At 48.4% G+C, this 18,333-nt stretch overlaps 1 protein-coding gene across 2 annotated transcripts in view; it reads right to left on the bottom strand.

Annotated features, from left to right (window-relative positions):
* Window positions 1-2,623: 2,623 nt before the first annotated feature.
* The window catches only part of PRR5L (proline rich 5 like), a 101,715-nt gene continuing 86,005 nt past the window's right edge, over window positions 2,624-18,333 (bottom strand). For both annotated transcript variants that reach the window (XM_068259503.1, XM_068259502.1), the window contains one exon: window positions 2,624-4,276. In XM_068259503.1, coding sequence (XP_068115604.1) covers window positions 3,915-4,276 — 362 coding nt within the window. In that variant the 3' untranslated portion in view covers window positions 2,624-3,914. The remainder of the gene's footprint in view (window positions 4,277-18,333) is intronic.

Genomic DNA, 18,333 nt, shown 5'->3' with positions numbered 1-18,333 from the left:
GGGGTACCTGGCCAACCTATACTGGGGGCAACTGTACCTGGCTAACCTATACTGGGGCAACTGTACCTGGCTAACCTATACTGGGGGCAACTGTACCTGGCTAACCTATACTGGGGTCAACTGTATCTGGCTAACCTATACTGGGGGCACCTGTACCTGGCCAACCTATACTGGGGGCAACTGTACCTGGCTAAACTATACTGGGGGAAACTGTACCTGGCCAACCTATACTGGGGGCAACTGTACCTGGCCAACCTATACTGGGGACACCTGTACCTGGCAAACCTATACTGGGGGCAACTGTACCTGGCTAACCTATACTGGGGGCAACTATACCTGACTAACCTATACTAGGGGCAACTGTACCTGACTAACCTATACTAGGGGCAACTGTACCTGGCTAACCTATACTGGGGGCAACTATACCGGGCCAACCTATACTGGGGCAAATGTACCTTGATAGCAATACTGGGGACACCTATACCTGGCTACCTACCTTTTATTGAGGGTGTTTTTTTTTTTTGGGGGGGGGGGCTCTTTGCAGCTTTAAAGTGTGGTGCAAATTGTAGGGTGTTGTGCGATCATTACAATTCGGGAGGGGGGGGGGGGAGAGAGGGGGGGGGGGCATCCTTCCTTCCTTCCTTCCTTCCTTCCTTCCTTCCTCACTAGCAAAAAGTCTAAAACCGCCCTGAATATACAGTACAAGGAATGATCATGCAGGTGGGCTTCTCGTATATATGCCATTCGTTTGTCTTTGGCAAATCCTGGATCGTGTTCCGGCTGAGCAGTTGAGTTGGGGTCCGAGGGAGATGTGCTTTTTCCCTTTACAATTGCATTTCCTGAGAAAGAGAAGTGAACGTCTGGCAGATCCTTGTCTGTTGAAGTAGAAGAAAGGGACAAGGATCCCCCTCTTCATCTGGTCTCTTCCAACAGGCAAGATTTCCAACAGCCTTTACTGCAGTAACTGGCAGGTCAGCGGTTTGAGTGCAGTGATGTAACGGCCATTAGCAGGGCCGGATTTGTACTTTCCAGCGCCCTAGGCCGGCTGTCACCAACCACCCCCCTATTCTGTCCAACTCTGACTAGTTTGACCAGGCCCCCCTCTGTTTTGCTGCATTGCCCCGTTCAACAAAGAAGCAGTGCATGCTCTGTCCACTCCATGTAATTTTGCGCTCCTGTCTGCATGCACAGCAGGCGATAGTGTTCTGGGCTTGCATACTTCAGAAATGATGCACATGTATGAGCACTCAGCAGCACTTGTCAAGTACACATACCCATAACACTCCCTCGGCTCCTGTGCACATGCATACAGGAGCGCAAAATCACAAGGAGCCCCAGTGGACATCGCTGCTTCTTTGTGCTCTGTGCGACTAGCTGCAGTCACAGCCACAAACGGGACAGAGCAGTGCAATGGAGAGAAGCCCATCCAAAACAGAGACCAGGTAAGTAGAAGGTTCTGACACTACACACACTGGCATGGATGTAGTGTAATGCTAGGTACACATGATGCAATTTTCTGACAGATTTACTGTCAGGTCGATTATTTCCATCATGTCTGATCTAATTTCAATTTTTCGATCAATATGCTGTTCACTTCAATGAAAAATCATTCAGAAAATTGATTGGAAAGCAGATCGGACATGTTGGAAATAGTCGATCTGACAGTAAATCTGTGAGAAAATTGCATTGTGTGTACCCAGCATAAGCTCAGGTGTACTTTACACAGTGACAATTTAGCACTTAAGACAGATTTTAAAATCAGTCAGCAGGAAGTTTTGTAACAGAATAACACTTTTTATTGGCTAACCAAAAGAAAAACAGTGAGAGCCGTCTTCAGACTTTGTTACTGTGTACAAGATGTTGGGCACACAGCTATATATACAGTCAGCAGGAGATCCATTGATTGTTTTGTAAATATAAATAAATGTAACACAGTTGTCATTCTGTTTCAAAACATCCTGCTTTCACTGATGGCTAACACAGTACTTTGCTGGCAAAAAAAGCCAGGAAAGAGTTAAACTGTATCACAAAGAATGTTGTTGTCATTCTCTAGGAGGAAAAAGAAGCCATAAATTTTACAGATCTGAGGTCTTTAACAGCACTGACCTACTAGTAATAAACCATCAGTCAGGGAGAGGGGAGAGCTGCTAATTCCTGCCCGTTAATGCGTGCTGAATGAGAAAAACTAATCGGAACTCAAGAGTTCTGCTACTTAAGCCCATATATTTTTCTTCTCACAGCAGATTGTTTGTCCCCTCTCATCATACAGGTGACAGCAGATGCTGACTGCCATAACACACACTTTGCACAAGAGATGCAGGGATCTCTGGAATTCAGGCAGACCAGAGCAAAGCAGGAGAGGTGATTTACTTTGACATGTGACCTCTTATCTCTCCAAGTCCTGCGCCCTGCTAATTTTTATCGCCCTAGGCCATGGCCTCTGTGACCTTCTCAGAAATCCGGGCCTGGCCATTAGATGTCTTGCCAGGTGAAAAGGGGGATCCCGGACCACGTTAGCAGCACTGCTGGCAGACAAGAGATCTGTCCGATACTTAAAATATAGCATTTCAATGCATTTTTTGACACAAAGTATATGAAAAATGGGAGATCCAGAAACTTAGAGTAATATTTGTAAAGTTCCTTTAAAGTGACCTGCGGAGGACATAATAAAATTCCAGGAAAACACAGAAATGTGTTCTGATTGGTGGATGTGCCATCAGGACTCTCTGCACATTGAGCAGTGTGACAGGCAGTAAAGATGGCCTCAAAGGGGCCTTTCTGTCAGTAAAATCCAGTTCACAGTCCCTGTTCTGATGACCCCTCCCAGTCCTGTGTATGGGTCAGCTGGGGGAGGGTCAGCTGTGTGTGGGTCAGCTGTGTGTGGATCAGCTGGGAGAGGGGCATCTGTGTGTGGGTCAGCTGGGGGAGGGGCATCTGTGTGTGGGTCAGGTGGGGAGGGGCAGCTGTGTGTGGGTCAGCTGTGTGTGGCTCAGCTGGGGGTGGGGCAGCTGTGTGTAGGTCAGCTGGGGAGGGGCATCTGTGTGTGGGTCAGCTGGGGGAGGGGCATCTGTGTGTGGGTCAGCTGGGGAAGGGCATCTGTGTGTGGGTCAGCTGGGGAAGGGGCATCTGTGTGTGGGTCAGCTGGGGGAGGGGCATCTGTGTGTGGCTCAGCTAGGGGAGAGACATCTGTGTGTGGGTCAGCTGGGGGAGGGGCAGCTGTGTGTGGGTCAGCTGGGGGAGGGGCAGCTGTGTGTGGGTCAGCTGGGGGAGGGGCAGCTGTGTGTGGGTCAGCTGGGGGAGGGGCAGCTGTGTGTGGCTCAGCTGGGGGTGGGGCATCTGTGTGTGGATCAGCTGGGGGAGGGGCATCTGTGTGTGGGGCAGCTGGGGGAGGGGCATCTGTGTGTGGGGCAGTTGGGGGAGGGGCATCTGTGTGGGGCAGCTGGGGGAGGGGCATCTGTGTGTGGCTCAGCTGGGGGTGGGGCATCTGTGTGTGGATCAGCTGGGGGAGGGGCATCTGTGTGTGGGGCAGCTGGGTGAAGGGCATCTGTGTGTGGGGCAGCTGGGGGAGGGGCATCTGTGTGTGGGGCAGCTGGGTGAAGGGCATCTGTGTGTGGGGCAGCTGGGGGAGGGGCATCTGTGTGCGGGTCAGCTGGGGGAGGGGCATCTGTGTGTGGGTCAGCTGTGTGTGTGTCAGTTGTGTGTGGGTCAGCTGGGGGAGGGGCAGCTGTGTGTGGGTCAGCTGGGGGAGGGGCATCTGTGTGTGAGTCCGTTGGGAGAGGGGCATCTGTGTGTGGGTCAGCTGGGGGAGGGGCATCTGTGTGTGGGTCAGCTGGGGAGGGGCAGCTGTGTGTGGCTCAGCTAGGGGAGGGACATCTGTGTGTGAGTGAGTTGGGGGAGGGGCAGCTGTGTGTGGGTCAGCTGGGGGAGGGGCAGCTGTGTTCCGAGCTATCGTTCAGCAGTTCCGTTGGACTGTCCGCAATGTTCGGCACGCTGCTGAAGTGTCGCTGGTTGAAGCTGGGTTGCAGCAGCAGACACTGGTCCGATAGCTCCACCTCCTCCGATCTGGGGTGCATGATGGAGGCCATGGCCAGGAGCTGGATGTCCGTGTGGGCGTTGGCCACGGTGTGCCGGCGTATGCTGCCGCATTTTTCCAAGTACGCCTCGCCTTCCTGCTCCGTCAGCGGGGACAAGGAGCGTTCCATCACCAGGGAGGGGCCGGCGTGGGAGCAGTAGGGGGAGGAGTCAGAACGCAGGTGACATTTTGGAAAGCGATGGTCTGAAAATAAGGAAAAATAATGTTTAGTATTATAGAGGTAAAAAAAAAAAGTCTGACAACCAATAAGAAGACAAGTTAAAGTGAGCCTCAGACGAGAAGGATATGGAGTCTGTCATATTTATTTCCTTATAAACAATGCTGATTGCCTGGCAGTCCTGCTGATCCTGTGTCTCTAATACTTTAAGCCACAGCCCCTGAACAAGCATGCAGCAGATCAGCTGTTCTGAAGCTGAGTTGGGTTTTACTGGATTAGCTATATGCTTGTTCCAGGGTTTTGACTCAGACACTACTTATGCCAGAAGATCAACAGGACTGCCAGGCAACTGGTATTGTTTACAAAGAAATACATATGGCGGCCTCCTAATCCTTCCCACCTCAGGTTCCCTTTAACAATTTAAATAATTTTCCCTAAAGTTCTAAAATTCAATAATAATGAAAAATCAATTAAGCAAATGAGTTCAAAATATTGTGCTTGTTCATTTGTTTTACAATGATGATTGCTTTGTATGAACACAAATGCTCCACTCTCATCCCAACAGACTCTGACATGACTGGGAGTGTCAGAGCCTCCCTGTCAGTCACTCAGTCTGTGCAGGCGTGCAAAACAAGCAACAGCTGTTAGTGAGCAGTATTTCATAGATCGACGTGTGTGTGTCTGGGATTGTTTTGCTACATCCATTCATTAGATCAAGATAGTCAATGGATTTTCTATTTAAAGTGTACCAGAACGCTCCCAGCCGCCAGAAAGACGGAGGGAGCACACTGCGCATATGTTGACTGGCTGCGACTGGCCGGAGTTACGGGACCCGGTAATGAAGACTCAGGACAGCGGCATGGGAGTGATCCGTGCAGATGGGGCTGGAAGGAAGCCCTAGGTACTGTAAGGGAACGAGTCCAATTTGTGTAGTCTCAGGGGGTTTAGGCAGATTGCAGGGACCAGTTTGGTCTTAGAAACAACAGTTCAGTCAGCAGACCAAGTTTTAAGCTGATAGCATCAGCTTTATTTACATATCCAACACACAGGAGTACAACAAAAAACAAAACATAAAAATAAACCCTAGCCTGTCCGGCTCTAACTAACATACATAGATTCCCTCTCTATGCAATAGAGAGGATCTAGCATCCAGCTCTACAAACAGTATGCTTAAGTTTGGTTACTCACTGTGTCTGTAGATTCTCCACGTTGGAGCATGCTCTTATCAGTTGTAGATCCTTTTTTCCAAGCAGGAAGCTTTCCCTTGGGAACCTGGGTTCGCTCTACTTGTTGAAGGCTGAGTAGCTCCTCAGCAGAAACGTACCTCTCCACCATTTCCACAAGCTGATCAGCAGTTTTTGGCTCTGCATGGCTTACCCATTTGCGCAAAGGTGTCGGTAGAGACCTAAGGAACCGGTCCATCACTACCCTCTCCACGATCTGTGGTCCGGTTAGAGTCTCCGGTTGCAGCCATTTTTTAGTTAGATGAATTAGATCATGCATCTGGGAGCGGGGAGGCTTTTCTGTTATAAACATCCACTGATGAACACGCTGGGCGCGGACTGAGAGCGTGACCCCCAGTCAGGCCAGAATCTCAGCTTTTAGTCTGTCATAATCTTTAGCGGCTACGTGATCCAGATCAAAATAGGCTTTTTGGGGTTCCCCAGATAGAAAGGGGGCCACCAGACCCGCCCACTGCTCTCTAGGCCACTCCTCACGCTCTGCAATCCTCTCAAATGTGGAAAGGTAAGCTTCAACATCATCATTTGTAGTCAACTTTTGCAGATAGTAGCTAGCACGAATAGCACTTGACTTAGCGGTTTCTGTAGGCGGTGCTGCTGCACTCCTTGCAGCTAGCTGCTGCACCACCTCTTTGAGGAGCTCATGATCTTTTTTTTTTTTAATGCCAAAGCATCCTCCACCACATGTAAGGGAACGAGTCCAATTTGTGTAGTCTCAGGGGGTTTAGGCAGATTGCAGGGACCAGTTTGGTCTTAGAAACAACAGTTCAGTCAGCAGACCAAGTTTTAAGCTGATAGCATCAGCTTTATTTACATATCCAACACACAGGAGTACAACAAAAAACAAAACATAAAAATAAACCCTAGCCTGTCCGGCTCTAACTAACATACATAGATTCCCTCTCTATGCAATAGAGAGGATCTAGCATCCAGCTCTACAAACAGTATGCTTAAGTTTGGTTACTCACTGTGTCTGGCTCTCTCCTTACTGCAGGCAGGCAGATCCCAGGAAGAGAGAGAGAGTAACACTGGAGACACCATATTTAAAGGGTTTCCCCTGAAGCCTAATGAGGCAATTAATTAGCCAGGCTTCTTCAAAAGCCTGGATAGCCTGGTGAATGGAAGTCCCACCCGCTCACTTCCATTCACTCCAGGGCCCCTTTTACCAGCTTTTCCAAAAAGCCAAATGCAGTGAAAGAACACCCTTTCACTGCTGAAATGCTTGCTGCCCTGGAGTTTTAACATATATAAGAGAGAAATCTGGGAGAAATATACACACCTTCTACCTCTAACCCAGCATTTCTCTCACACACCCTCCCCCTCTGTTTCGACGTAGGGGTCGGAACATAACTAGCCTCAAGACAGTGTACCCGGGACAAGGCATCTGCATTTCCCAGCTGGGACCCGGGTCTATGCTCCACTGTGAACTTGTAGTTCTGAAGGGCCAGGAACCATCTTGTCACCCTTCTATTCTTTTCCCGATTTTCACACATCCATTTTAGGGGGGCGTGATCAGTAATTAATGTAAACTGGCGGCCTAACAGATAGTATCCAAGCTCCTCCAGAGCCCATTTAACTGCTAAGCATTCCTTCTCTACTGTAGCATAGTTTCTTTCATGGATGTTCAACTTTTTACTCAGGAAAACCACAGGATGCTCTGAACCTTCTCTGATTTGGGACAGTACTGCTCCCACTCCCACATCAGATGCGTCCGTCTGCACAATAAAGTTTTGTGTGAAGTCTGGGGTAATCAGCACTGGTTGGCTACATAAAGCTTTTTTAAGGGTCTGAAAGGCCTGTTCTGCCTCAGAGTTCCACTTGATCATTATAGACTTGGTCCCTTTTGTAAGGTCAGTCAGGGGGACCGCTATAGTGGCAAAATTAGCTATGAACCGTCTGTAGTAACCAGTGATTCCCAAAAAAGCTCGAACCTGTTTCTTTGTCAATGGTCTAGGCCAGTCCTGAATTGCTTGCACCTTGTTAAGCTGAGGCTTAACTAGCCCTCTGCCAATGTTATACCCCAAATATTTGGCTTCTTCCAGGCCTATGCTACATTTCTTTGGGTTCGCTGTCAGTCCGGCCATACGTATGGAGTCCAGCACGGCCTGTACCCTAGGTAGATGGGATTGCCAATCCGCGCTATGGATAACCACGTCATTCAGATACGCTGCTGCATACTGTCTATGGGGCCTTAAGATTTGGTCCATGGTACGTTGGAAGGTGGCAGGGGCCCCATGTAACCCAAATGGCAACACAACATACTGGAACAGACCTTCGGGAGTGCTGAAAGCAGTTTTCTCTTTGGCTTGGTTTGTCAGGGGGATCTGCCAATAGCCCTTGGTCAAATCTAAGGTCGTCAGATATCTGGCTGTTCCTAGTCTCTCAATTAATTCGTCCACACGAGGCATAGGGTAGGCATCAAATTTGGAGACAGCATTTAATTTTCGAAAGTCATTGCAAAAGCGCCAGCTCCCATCCGGTTTAGGAATTAAGACAATTGGACTGGACCAATCGCTATGCGACTCCTCAATGACCCCCAACTCCAGCATTTTTTTAACTTCCTGAGATATGGCTTCTCGTCGAGCTTCAGGCACCCTATAAGGTTTTATGTTAACCCTTACCCCAGGTTCAGTTATGATGTCATGTTTTACCAAAGAGGTTCGACCAGGTTTCTCCGAAAAAACATCCCTATTCTTCATTACAAGGGCCTGTACTTCTTTCCTCTGAGTGTCGGACAAGGAGTCTGCCACCTTAACCTCTGGCACTAAGGGTTCTGCACTTAGAAATGAAGTAGGCTTGGTGAACAGTGACATCCTTTCTTTCCAAGGTTTGATAAGATTGACGTGGTAAACCTGCTCAGGTTTCCTTTTACCTGGCTGGCGAACCTTATAATTTACCTCGCCAATCTTCTCAAGAATTTCAAAGGGTCCTTGCCACTTTGCCAAAAATTTGCTTTCTACTGTGGGTATTAGAACTAGTACTCGATCACCAGGGGAAAAATTACGTATTTTAGCACTCCTATTATACACCCTCCGTTGGGCTTCCTGCGCCTGCTCCATGTGTTCTCTTACTATGGGCAGCACTGCAGTTATCCTGTCCTGCATTTGGCATATATGCTCAATGACACTTTTAAAGGGGGTGGGTTGACCCTCCCAGGTCTCCTTGGCTATGTCCAACAGGCCCCTAGGGTGTCTACCATATAACAATTCAAAAGGGGTGTATCCTGTAGAGGATTGGGGAACCTCCCTTATAGCAAACATTAGATAGGGTAATAAGTAGTCCCAATTTTTCCCGTCCTTGTCAACCGCTTTCTTAAGCATATTTTTGAGGGTTTTATTGAACCTTTCCACTAACCCATCAGTCTGGGGGTGGTATACAGAAGTGCGAAGTTGGTCCACTTTGAACAATCTGCACAACTCCTTCATGACCCGGGACATAAATGGGGTACCTTGGTCAGTAAGTATTTCTTTTGGGATTCCCACCCGGCTAAAGACTTGTACCAACTCTCTAGCAATGGATTTCGATGAGGTATTACGTAGGGGAATGGCCTCGGGGTATCGGGTAGCATAATCCATTATTACTAATATATGTTGGTGTCCCCGTGCAGATTTTACTATCGGGCCTACCAAATCCATTGCTATCCTCTCAAATGGTGTCTCTATGACAGGGAGAGGGACCAAAGGGCTACGAAAATGTGGCCTAGGAGCCGAATACTGGCAGTCTGGACAGGAACTACAGTATTCCTCGACTTCACAATGTAGTCCTGGCCAGAAAAACCGTTGCAAAATTCGCTCCTTTGTCTTCTCTACCCCTAAATGTCCACCCATCACATGTTTGTGTGCAAGGTCAAGTACCATACGTCGGTATGGTTTCGGGACAACCAGTTGCTCCACCCGATCATTTCCCTTTTCTACTACCTGATATAACAGGTCATTTTGGAGGGCTAAGTAGGGACAAGAGAGCGTGGAGTCAGGGTTTACGGGTTTCCCATCTATAACTTTTACATTAGCCCTTGCTCTAGATAAAGTGGGATCCTTTAACTGTTCTGAAGCAAAATTATCCCTCCTAATCTCCAAATCAGGCATGTCATTTTCTTCCTCAACCGAGTCTACATGGACTTCCCCCTCTGGTATCACCTGGTCAACCTGGGGTTCCATGTCTACCTCATCAGCTTCCCCTGCTAAAACAGAGAACGGAAAATCTCTAGTAGCCCCAGCCTCCGGTACACCCTCAGACACATTAGTACCAGAATCAGGGGAGCTTCCCTTTGAGCAAGATTGGTTCATAACCTTGTCTGTCTCCCACAATTTCCAAAAATGTGGGAAGTTTCTACTCAAAATGACATCGTGTGGTAAAGTGGGAACCAACCCTACGGGGTACATTAATGTCCCGTAGGCAGTTTTGATTTCCACTTCCGCAATAGAATACTCGCGAGTATCCCCATGTATACATGTAACCCCTACTTTATCATGCACATATTGAGGAGTTTCAACCAACACAGATTTCATCAGGGTAACCTGACTACCAGAATCCAACAATGCATTTACTTGTTTTCCTTCCACAACAACATTACACAGGTGCTTATCATTCCCTGTCTGTGGAAGGGCTGTACACACAATCTGAGCATACATTGACGTACGTCTATTTGTTAAGGCCATACCACACTGCATAGGTTCATCAGTTAGGCTGCAGTCTGCAGCAAAGTGTCCCAGCATATTGCAACTGAAACACCGCACTAACTCTTTATTAGGTCCTCGGCGAGGAGGGGGCCCTCCTGACACATTTTGGTACTCTCTGAGTCTAGCGCTAGTAGATTCTCCACGTTGGAGCATGCTCTTATCAGTTGTAGATCCTTTTTTCCAAGCAGGAAGCTTTCCCTTGGGAACCTGGGTTCGCTCTACTTGTTGAAGGCTGAGTAGCTCCTCAGCAGAAACGTACCTCTCCACCATTTCCACAAGCTGATCAGCAGTTTTTGGCTCTGCATGGCTTACCCATTTGCGCAAAGGTGTCGGTAGAGACCTAAGGAACCGGTCCATCACTACCCTCTCCACGATCTGTGGTCCGGTTAGAGTCTCCGGTTGCAGCCATTTTTTAGTTAGATGAATTAGATCATGCATCTGGGAGCGGGGAGGCTTTTCTGTTATAAACATCCACTGATGAACACGCTGGGCGCGGACTGAGAGCGTGACCCCCAGTCAGGCCAGAATCTCAGCTTTTAGTCTGTCATAATCTTTAGCGGCTACGTGATCCAGATCAAAATAGGCTTTTTGGGGTTCCCCAGATAGAAAGGGGGCCACCAGACCCGCCCACTGCTCTCTAGGCCACTCCTCACGCTCTGCAATCCTCTCAAATGTGGAAAGGTAAGCTTCAACATCATCATTTGTAGTCAACTTTTGCAGATAGTAGCTAGCACGAATAGCACTTGACTTAGCGGTTTCTGTAGGCGGTGCTGCTGCACTCCTTGCAGCTAGCTGCTGCACCACCTCTTTGAGGAGCTCATGATCTTTTTTTTTTTTAATGCCAAAGCATCCTCCACCACATGTAAGGGAACGAGTCCAATTTGTGTAGTCTCAGGGGGTTTAGGCAGATTGCAGGGACCAGTTTGGTCTTAGAAACAACAGTTCAGTCAGCAGACCAAGTTTTAAGCTGATAGCATCAGCTTTATTTACATATCCAACACACAGGAGTACAACAAAAAACAAAACATAAAAATAAACCCTAGCCTGTCCGGCTCTAACTAACATACATAGATTCCCTCTCTATGCAATAGAGAGGATCTAGCATCCAGCTCTACAAACAGTATGCTTAAGTTTGGTTACTCACTGTGTCTGGCTCTCTCCTTACTGCAGGCAGGCAGATCCCAGGAAGAGAGAGAGAGTAACACTGGAGACACCATATTTAAAGGGTTTCCCCTGAAGCCTAATGAGGCAATTAATTAGCCAGGCTTCTTCAAAAGCCTGGATAGCCTGGTGAATGGAAGTCCCACCCGCTCACTTCCATTCACTCCAGGGCCCCTTTTACCAGCTTTTCCAAAAAGCCAAATGCAGTGAAAGAACACCCTTTCACTGCTGAAATGCTTGCTGCCCTGGAGTTTTAACATATATAAGAGAGAAATCTGGGAGAAATATACACACCTTCTACCTCTAACCCAGCATTTCTCTCACAGTACGTATAACACTTACTCATCTCTGGTTTACTTCAAAAAAATTTGATGTGTACAGTTCATTTTTTAAATAATTTTTGTTTGTTCCAGCAAAATAACCCAAATAATGATGAGAAAAAGAGAACACCCCTAAGTGAAGAATGTCAAAATTCTGCCCAATTAGGCATTTTGGGCAGTGTCAGAAAATACTGGTGGGCACAGAAAATATTGATTCTTTGGGCAGAATTTTAGCATTCTTGCAGTGGCGTAGCTATGGGCCCCGGTGCAAGTTTTAAATTGGGCACAACAAAACCTACCAAGGTCTTCCACAGTATTAGAGGTGCAAGAAGGGGATGGGGAACAGTTTGTTAATGATCACCACTATTCAAAGTATCTATAGAAGTGATTATTATGAGCACAGGACCAATAAAAACAACAACAACAAATAACATTTGTAAAGCGATTTTCTCCCGTGGGACTCAAAGCGCATAAGCATGGCTCCGACCATCGTGGTACAGAGGAAGAATTTTATAAGTCTGGAAATGCCAGGCTAAACAGGTGGCTTTTCAGTCTGGATTTGAATAGCTCCAGGGATGGTGCTGTCTTTACTGGGTGTGGCAGGGAGTTCCAAAGAGTAGGGGCAGCATGACAGAAGGCTCTGTCTCCAGATTTTTTGAGGTGCACTCTGGGAGTGACCAAGTTTATAGAACTTGCTGATCTGAGGTTGTGAGAGGTGTGGTGCAGCTTCAGCAAGTCCTTCATGTATCCAGGGCCCAGATTGTGCAGGGATTTGAATGTCAGCAGTCCAATCTTGAAGAGTATTCTCCATTCTACTGGTAGCCAGTGCAGTGAGCGAAGGATCGGTGTAATGTGACAGTGGCGAGGCTGGTTTGTTAGCAATCTGGCAGCAGCATTCTGCACTAATTGCAGGCGACGCAGGTCCTTTTTGGGGAGGCCAGCATAAAGGGCATTGCAGTAGTCCAGCCGTGATGTGATGAAGGCGTGGACTAGGGTTGGAAGATCCTCTGGGGGAATCAGATGTTTAATCTTTGCAATGTTCTTCAGATGAAAGAAGGAAGATTTAACTACAGATGAAATTTGGTTTCTGAAACTCAATTCCCCATCGATTAGTACGCCAAGGCTGCGCACAAGGTTGGAGCTGTTTATGTCTGAATTCCCAATCCTGATTGGTGTTGCTTTAGGATAGAGCTGTTTTGATGGCGAGCACTGGCTTTGCACAAACAGGACCTCAGTTTTGTCAGCATTCAGTTTCAACCAGTTATCATTCATCCATGCCTGAAGCTCAGCTAAGCAAGAGTTTATTTTTGGGGTAGGGTCTGTTCCACCAGGCTTGAAGGACAGGTATAGCTGTGTGTCATCGGCGTAGCAGTGGTACGTCAGGCCATGTCGTAGGATAAGTGTACCGAGTGGCAACATGTAGATTGCAGACAGCAGAGAGAGCTAATACTGTAGTTGAGGGAGGGCCCCGATGCGGTCGCTACCTCTGCACCCCCTATTGCTACGCCACTGCATTCCTCACTTAGGGGGTGTACACACTTTTGTTGCCAGTGGTTTAGACATTAATAGTTGTTTTGTTGCAGCTGTACACTGATGACTTTACATTGTCACAGTGTCATATCTCCAGTGTTGTGCCATCAAAAGATATAATAAAATATTTACAGGAGAGAGAGAGGGGGAGAGCGTATATGATGTGAATTTTTCTCCCCGAATCGATGAACCAGCGTTCCAGACGGGAGTAGCAATAGGGGTTGCAGAATCAGCGCCCTTGTGCCAAAGGTGCCACGAAGGGCCCTCCCTCAACCACACAGTATTAGCTCTCTATTGGTCCTGTGCTCATAATAATCACTTCTATAGATACTTTGAATATTGGTAATCAGTAACAAGCTGCTCCCCATCCCCTTCTTGTACCTCTGACACTGTAGTTGCCATTGGCAGGGATTGCTATGTATAGAGTGCTTGGGGGTAATCATTAACAAGCTGCTCCCCATCCCCTTCTTGCACCTCTGACACTGTAGTTGCTATTGGCAGGGATTGCTATGTATAGAGTGCTTGGGGGTAATCAGTAACAAGTTGCTCCCCATCCCCTTCTTGCACCTCTGACACTGTAGTTGCCATTGGCAGGGATTGCTATGTATAGAGTGCTTGGGGGTAATCAGTAACAAGCTGTTCCCCATCCCCTTCTTGCACCTCTGACACTGTAGTTGCCATTGGCAGGGATTGCTATGTATAGAGTGCTTGGGGGTAATCAGTAACAAGCTGCTCCCCATCCCCTTCTTGCACCTCTGACACTGTAGTTGCCATTGGCAGGGATTGCTATGTATAGAGTGCTTGGGGGTAATCAGTAACAAGCTGCTCCCCATCCCCTTCTTGCACCTCTGACACTGTAGTTGCCATTGGCAGGGATTGCTATGTATAGAGTGCTTGGGGGTAATCAGTAACAAGCTGCTCCCCATCCCCTTCTTGTACCTCTGACACTGTAGTTGCCATTGGCAGGGATTGCTATGTATAGAGTGCTTGGGGGTAATCAGTAACAAGCTGCTCCCCATCCCCTTCTTGCACCTCTGACACTGTAGTTGCCATTGGCAGGGATTGCTATGTATAGAGTGCTTGGGGGTAATCAGTAACAAGCTGCTTCCCATCCCCTTCTTGTACCTCTGACACTGTAGTTGCCATTGGCAGGGATTGCTATGTATAGAGTGCTTGGGGGTAATCAGTAACAAGCTGCTCCCCATCCCCTTCTTGCACCTCTGACACTGTAGTTGCCATTGGCAGGGATTGCTATGTATAGAGTGCTTGGGGGTAATCAGTAACAAGCTGCTCCTCTCCCCTTGTTGTACCTCTGACACTGTAGTTGCCATTGGCAGGGATTGCTATGTATAGAGTGCTTGGGGGTAATCAGTAACAAGCTGCTCCCCATCCCCTTCTTGCAGCTCTGACACTGTAGTTGCCATTGGCAGGGATTGCTATGTATAGAGTGCTTGGGGGTAATCAGTAACAAGCTGTTCCCCATCCCCTTCTTGCACCTCTGACACTGTAGTTGCCATTGGCAGGGATTGCTATGTATAGAGTGCTTGGGGGTAATCAGTAACAAGCTGCTCCCCATCCCCTTCTTGCACCTCTGACACTGTAGTTGCCACTGGCAGGGATTGCTATGTATAGAGTGCTTGGGGGTAATCAGTAACAAGCTGTTCCCCATCCCCTTCTTGCACCTCTGACACTGTAGTTGCCATTGGCAGGGATTGCTATGTATAGAGTGCTTGGGGGTAATCAGTAACAAGCTGTTCCCCATCCCCTTCTTGTACCTCTGACATTGTAGTTGCCATTGGCAGGTGTTGGTACTCCGTATCAATTGCTATGCATAGAGTGCTTAGGGGGCCCCATTGTAAAACTTGCATCGGGGCCCACAGCTCCTTAGCTACTCCTCTGGTTCCAGATAAAAGCGCCTGTCACTGGGGCACTCTGACAATAGGTCCATGTGATCTTTACAATGACAAATAGACAAGACAAGACAAGACAAATAACATTTATATCGCGCTTTTCTCCTGGTGGACTCAAAGCGCCAGAGCTGCAGCCACTAGGATGCGCTCTATAGGCAGTAGCAGTGTTAGAGAGACTTGCCCAAGGTCTCCTACTGAATAGGTGCTGGCTTACTGAACAGGCAGAGCCGAGATTCGAACCCTGGTCTCCTGCGTCAGAGACAGAGCCCTTAACCATTACACCATCCAGCAGGAAAATACACACAAGCATGACACACATTGGCCTCAATTCTGGTAGCTATGTGAGGTAAATATTTTTTGTAGGTAAAATACCTCATGCGGTATTTTCCTCATTTTTAGCAATTCTGAAAGATTTTTCTCCATTTCCAAACATGAGATAAAACATGAGGTAAAACATGAGGTAAAACATGAGATAAAACATGAGGTAAAACATGAGGTAAATGCATAAAGTGAGAGGTATATCAGCGGTAAGCATGCAGTAAATCAGGGGTGCCCATTAGGTAGATCGCGAAGGCCTTCATGGTAGATCCCGACCCCACTACATTTTCCATTCTGTATATACAAGTGTGCTCCTAAAATTGTACATAGGTAGATCACTTTGACTTGCTAATTTTTGAAAGTAGCTCACAAGCCGAAAAAGTGTGGGCACCTCTGCAGTAAATAAATAATAGTACAGTAGAGTAGTCTTTAATTGTCTTCCATAAGTTAGGATAGACTGTGGGCTGGCGCACACCAGAGCGGTTCTGGAGCGTTTTTGTAAAACGCTTGCAGGGGGGAAACCGCTTGGCTAATGAAAGTGAATGGGAGGTGCACACCAGAGCGGCTCGTTTCTTCCACCAACGCAAACTCGGGGGCTGCAGCATTTTTCAGATTTCTGAGGCGTTTCTGCCTCAATGGTAAAGTATAGGAAAGTGGAAAACCGCTCTGGAAACCGCTACATCAGAGCAGTTTTCCAGGTGTTTTTGTATACATTAGCTGTTCAGTAACAGCTTTACTGTAACAGTATATGAAATCTGCTACACAAAAACACTCCAAAAAACGCTGGGCATGCTTAGAAAACCTCTCTAATGGCTTGTACTCACAGTTACAGCTACAATTTGGCATGTCGCTAGCACACGGGAGCGTGTGCGCGACATGCCGGTGACAGCTCGTCGCCAGGTCCCTCTGCATACACACGGCGGAGGGACCTGGCAACTGATGCGGCGGAAGCTGTCGCTGTTGTCCCTCCCCCCGCCGGAAGCGCCGTCTATTTACAATTATGTTGCTGTCGCTAGTCCGCGTACTCACGCAGACTAGCGACAGTTGCGGCGGAGTTGCGGCGGCGACTGTCGCCAGGCGATTGACCGCGCCAATCGCCTGGCGGCATCAGCGACGGGCGACAGTTCGGGGTGCGCGCCCGGGCAACACCACATACTCATGGGCGACCTGTCGCCGCAACACGCGCGCGCCGCATGTTGCGGCGACAATTGTAGCCCGTGAGTATGGGCCATTAGGGCCCATTCACACTTGAGTGTTTTGCCGGCGATTTCGGCAAAACGCTCAAGCACTAGCGCTTTTTAAAGCACTAGTGCCATTATATTATTATATTATTAATCGCCGGCGATTAACGCAAATGGCCAAACGCAAATTTGTAGCCTGCACCACTTTCAGGTGATTTTCCAGCGTTCGCATTTCAGTGCTATAGAAGTGCTAATTGCGATTGCGAAAAAATCGTCAAGTGTGAATGGCAATTTTTTTCGAGTTAAACGCCAAAAATTGCCTGAGCAAAACGCTAGCAAAAGCGCTAGCGTTTTGTGTTTTGCAAGGGTGAATGGGGCCTAAACATGCCTAGAATCGCTCTGAAAATCTGCTTCAAAAACCTCTAGCGTTAGCAGATCTGCTGGAGCTTTTTGGTGTGCTCTGGGCCTTTGGAAGATTTGTTTTTGAGGGGGAAGGTGTATTTGATTATGAAAAGTATATTTATAGGCATCACGTATAAAAAGAAAAAATTCAGTAAATATTTGGAGTTTTGCTTCTACTATTCTTTTCTATTACACGGCCTGAATAGTAACTCCACTAAAAAATGCAAAATGCCTACAAATTGACTTTACCTCCAGGTACAGGCAGGTCTGAGGCCTAGTGCACACCAAAACCCGCTAGCAGATCCGCAAAATGCAAGCAGATTTTGAAACGCTTTTTCTTCTTTTTCTGTAGCGTTTCAGCTAGCATTTTGCGGTTTTGTGAAGAGTTTTTGGTGTAGTAGATTTCATGTATTGTTACAGTAAAGCTGTTACTGAACAGCTACTGTAACAAAAACGCCTGCAAAACCGCTCTGAAGTGCCGTTTTTCAGAGCGGTTTGCGTTTTTCCTATACTTAACATTGAGGCAGAAACACATCCGCAATCCAAAATCTGCAGCAGCCCGGGAGTATGCGTTTCTGCAAAACGCCTCCCGCTCTGGTGTGCACCAGCCCATTGAAATACATTACCCAAGCGGATCCGCACCCGCAAGCGGCTGCAGAAACGCTGAAAAAGCTGCTCGGTGTGCACCAGCCCTTAAACTGATTGGTAAATTATGTGCTAACGTGCCCACTATTTGCATCATGCGGAGGTGACAAAGGCCTCAGGGTGGAGCATTCTAGGGTGACACAGGCCTCAGGGCGGAGCATGCTGGGGTGACACTGGCCTCAGGGCGGAGCATGCTGGGGTGTCACGGGCCTCAGGGCGGAGCATGCTGGGGTGACACGGGTCTCAGGGCGGAGCATGCTGGGGTAGCACGGGCCTCAGGGCGGAGCATGCTGGGGTGACACGGGCCTCAGGGCGGAGCATGCTGGGGTGACACGGGCCTCAGGGCGGAGCATGCTGGGGTGACACGGGCCTCAGGGGGGAGCCTGCTGGGGTGACATGGGCCTCAGGGCGGAGCATGCTGGGGTGGCTAGGGCCTCACAGCGGAGCATGCTGGGGTGGCACGGGCCTCAGGGCGGAGCATGCTGGGGTGACACGGTCCTCAGGGCGGAGCATGCTGGGGTGACACGGGCCTCAGGGCGGAGCATTCTGGGGTGACACAGGCCTCAGGGCGAAGCATGCTGGGGTGACACGGGCCTCAGGGCGGAGCATGCTGGGGTGACACGGGCCTCAGGGTGGAGCATGCTGGGGTGACACGGGCCTCAGGGTGGAGCCTGCTGGGGTGACATGGGCCTCAGG

Source organism: Hyperolius riggenbachi, chromosome 11 (genome assembly GCF_040937935.1).
Source record: "Hyperolius riggenbachi isolate aHypRig1 chromosome 11, aHypRig1.pri, whole genome shotgun sequence".
In the NCBI taxonomy this organism is placed as follows: Eukaryota; Metazoa; Chordata; class Amphibia; order Anura; family Hyperoliidae; genus Hyperolius; species Hyperolius riggenbachi.
Note: the sequence above shows the minus strand (reverse complement) of the source record. Positions and strands in the feature narration are given on the sequence as shown.